The following is a 3,493-nucleotide window of genomic DNA, read 5'->3' on the forward strand; positions in this document are numbered from 1 at the left end:
TTTCAAAATGGGTATAATAAAGCCTTGAATTGTTCATTTGCGAAACCATGTCAAACACTCGAAAGTGTGTTTTATCAGATATCCAAACACCTTGAAGATGTTTAAGAAAACTTGGCTGTGCCTCATTATTTCAACATACTTCTTGGTGTTTGGATGTCTAATGAAACATGCTTTCTCGTGTTTGATATATTACATCAAGCATGAGCAAGAGTGTTTCATTCGATTTCCAAACACCCAGAAGTGGTTAAAAAAAAAAAAAACAGGCATAGTTGAGCTTTTTTTAACCAACTTCAAGGTGTTTGAAAATCAGCTGAAACACTCTTGCACACACTTAAAAAGCTTCTCAAAACATTAACAACTCATGGAGAATTCAAAGTATGATGACATATATAACCACTTTTCCAAACCTCCTTCACGGCAGTGATTTCATTTGTTTTCTCTTCATGGATTATTTATGAGTTTGTGAAAACTTTGTCAAGAGGCACAGCATTGTAATAGTCATGCGCAGTAATCCAGTACATTAGAACCCATGTAGATTTTAACACAAATACTTGAAAATAGTTTAGAAGTTTTATTAGTACCTGCACATACAAATGTAGCTGAACTGCACTATCTCGTCTGCCAATATTTATGAAACAACAGACCACGGAAAAACTGTTTGGATTAGGTACATGTAAACTTTTTTTCCAAGCAAACTACCAAAAGAATCCTTTGTAAGGAGAACCAATAAAAAATGCACTATTTTCCAGTCCAGTTTTATTCTTGTACTGCGACCAGTTGACTCCTCCATTTTGGAAATTTTAATGACTTAATCTCCTAACAGTCTTAGTGTTCTGTCAAGTGACTGACAGTGGGTGTAATATCATAACAATGTTATTATCTCTTGTGGAATTTCTTGCTTGGGTCTTTAGCGTAATCTAGAAGCATCTGACAGGGAACAAAACGCTCGCCACCAATGGCGTCATGAAGTCGTTGCATTCTTGCCACAAACTTGTCTGATCCGTATGTGTCAAGGTAGCGGAAAGGACCTAAAGGGAATCAAAGTAATAAGACAATTGATTTCTATTTCAAATATGTAAAAATTCCATACATCAAATTTTAAAACGGTTAAGGATGGTTCTCATAATTATGCCGTTTAGTACCTGAGATGTGATCACTGGTGATATTCACTTTCAATTCCAGTGAAGGCCCAGGTATCATTACAACATACCAGCAATGAATTGGAGAAGAGTGCTTCACACCTTCATACCAGTTCTCTACGCTCTCTGTCATCTTGAAATTTAATAAATTCTTGCATAATAGCACTAAGGTACTGCCAAATACAACATTCTCACTAAATCTTTTATCACTAGCATGCCAATGTACCCGCTAAGTTGAGCCCTAGCCAACTCCGAAGGCATGTTGGTGATTACAGTCAATTCACGTCACACGTGACCAGTATTTCCAAGAATGAAATGAACATTCGAATTTCTCTTTGTAATGTCCGACATGTGAATGGAATGTTGAACATTTCTCTGGAAATCTTTCTGAAGAAGACGCATTAACAGAAAAAAAAGAAGATTCAAAATACTTGGAAAACAATTGTTATTCTTGAAATACTTAATGCTGTAATGTAAAGAAAATTTTATAGCTTTATACCATCAATAAACTAGGAGAATTTCTACTGGAACTCTGAAATCTCATTGGCAATGTTCAAAACTGACATGTAAATTTCAAAACTCCATTCAAATTTCAAAAATACTGGTCACGTGTGACGTGAATTGACTGTTAGACCTGTGATGTCTTCCAGAGGTTTCATTTAAGCAGGAGGTTCGTGCACCTGGGTAGGTTAGTCAAATTGGATATAAGAATTATTATAAACTACCTCCATGGAATGGTGGAAATCCAAGACCAAAGACAGCTCCAATGTCACCATCAACCTGATAACAGAACAATAACATTCTGTTACTTTCACAAAACCAAGAACAGTTGACATGATGTAACTTAACGTTAATTTACATGAACCCATTATTTGGGCTGATTTGGCCCAATTCAACAGAAGATGAGAAAGCAGATGAAAATCGGCCCAATTTGTTATTGCTACAGATATTTTGAATCGGTGAATTTTCACCCCATGGCATACCAACAGAAAACTAATTCTTCTTCTTTCTTCCAACAGAAAAAGAAATTGGGCAACAAATTGTACCATTTAAATTGACCAATAAATAAGTATATGCATCTACATGTGTACAGCAGTAAACATCTTTACTCACTGGATTTCTCAAGATTCCTTCCTGTAGACAAAGTACTGATTCATTGACAAAACGAGCTGCTAGCCTCATTTGAATTTCCTCAGGATCATGGCTGAAAATACAGGGTAATTCAAAGAATAGATAATTAAGGACGGTGCCTACTATTGTTACTATGCATACGTTCTGCACATCTGGAACTTCTCGGGTTTCCTATGGGTGGTGCTTACTAATGCACGGATATTTTTGCGCGGTTTAAAACTTAACAGAAAAAAGTAGAACTTAGCAAGTGCTCTTGGTATCCAACATGAAAATTGGGGGTAAGCATGCATTTTTCAGAGATAATAAAGCCTCATTTTTGGAAAAAAAAAACCTACATTGCTTTGTACTTTATGGCTATTTCGCTTACTTATCTCTAAAAGAAAGCTTGGTGACCCCCAATTTCCTTTTTGGATTCCAATAGCCCTTGCTAAGATCTGCTTTTCCCGCAAAGTCATAAACCGAACAAAATTACTTCGGTATTAGTAGGCACCATCCTTAAGATGGAGACAAAAATTTATTATCAACTTGTTTAATGATAAATAAATTATTCAAAGTCAAAACAACAAAAAGGTAATCCAACACATGTCTAGGCACAAACATGTTGAAACCAACCTGCCCTTCTTGGGAGTGGCAAATTCTTGGAGAATCTTTTCTGCTGCACCATTGGTCTGGATAATAAATGGTAATAAAGGAATATTTTTAGAAATCCAACATCAACCTAAATGTGATTTCTAATCAGTTGAAATTGGATGTGATCAGAGATCACAGGCGTGAAAAGATAGAATCAACCGAACGTTTTGTTTGTTAGTTAGTTTGTTTTTTTTTTGGATCAGAGATCTGGGCAACATAACATATTTTTGTGCGACAAGTGATCAACATTTTGGCACAGCTTTAATTCATAGTAATTTAGTCTATATCTTCATGTCCCCAAAATATTTTAGTGATTTGCTTAGCACTATTTCAGTCTGGTACTAATTAACACAGTTTTATATATTCATTCATGCATGCACACATTCATTAGCAATCAAATAAAGAAAACGAACAAGTGATGAAAAAAATACTTTCCACTGACCCTATTTGTACAGGTTGCAAGGAAGAGATATGCATAGACTGTGGTCTATAAAGTTGATTAAGGTACATGTGTAGTGCCAAAGTGTAAACACTATTTTCAGTAACTCACTGACCAAAATCCGGCAAGACAAGAGTGGATAACTGCCGAGATA

General features: G+C 35.6%; 1 protein-coding gene across 2 annotated transcripts in view; it reads right to left on the minus strand.

Annotated features, from left to right (window-relative positions):
* Positions 1–556: 556 nt before the first annotated feature.
* LOC146466960 (trifunctional enzyme subunit alpha, mitochondrial-like) overlaps positions 557–3,493 on the minus strand; it is a 21,511-nt gene continuing 18,574 nt past the window's right edge. For both annotated transcript variants that reach the window (XM_085126454.1, XM_085126453.1), the window contains exons 31-34: positions 2,883–2,938; positions 2,253–2,343; positions 1,865–1,919; positions 557–1,028 (exon numbers count right to left, since the gene is read on the minus strand). In XM_085126454.1, coding sequence (XP_084982580.1) covers positions 877–1,028; positions 1,865–1,919; positions 2,253–2,343; positions 2,883–2,938 — 354 coding nt within the window. In that variant the 3' untranslated portion in view covers positions 557–876. The remainder of the gene's footprint in view (positions 1,029–1,864; positions 1,920–2,252; positions 2,344–2,882; positions 2,939–3,493) is intronic.

The sequence above is a fragment of the Pavona decussata genome, unplaced genomic scaffold (genome assembly GCF_977016875.1).
Source record: "Pavona decussata unplaced genomic scaffold, jaPavDecu1.1 SCAFFOLD_140, whole genome shotgun sequence".
Taxonomy (NCBI): Eukaryota; Metazoa; Cnidaria; class Anthozoa; order Scleractinia; family Agariciidae; genus Pavona; species Pavona decussata.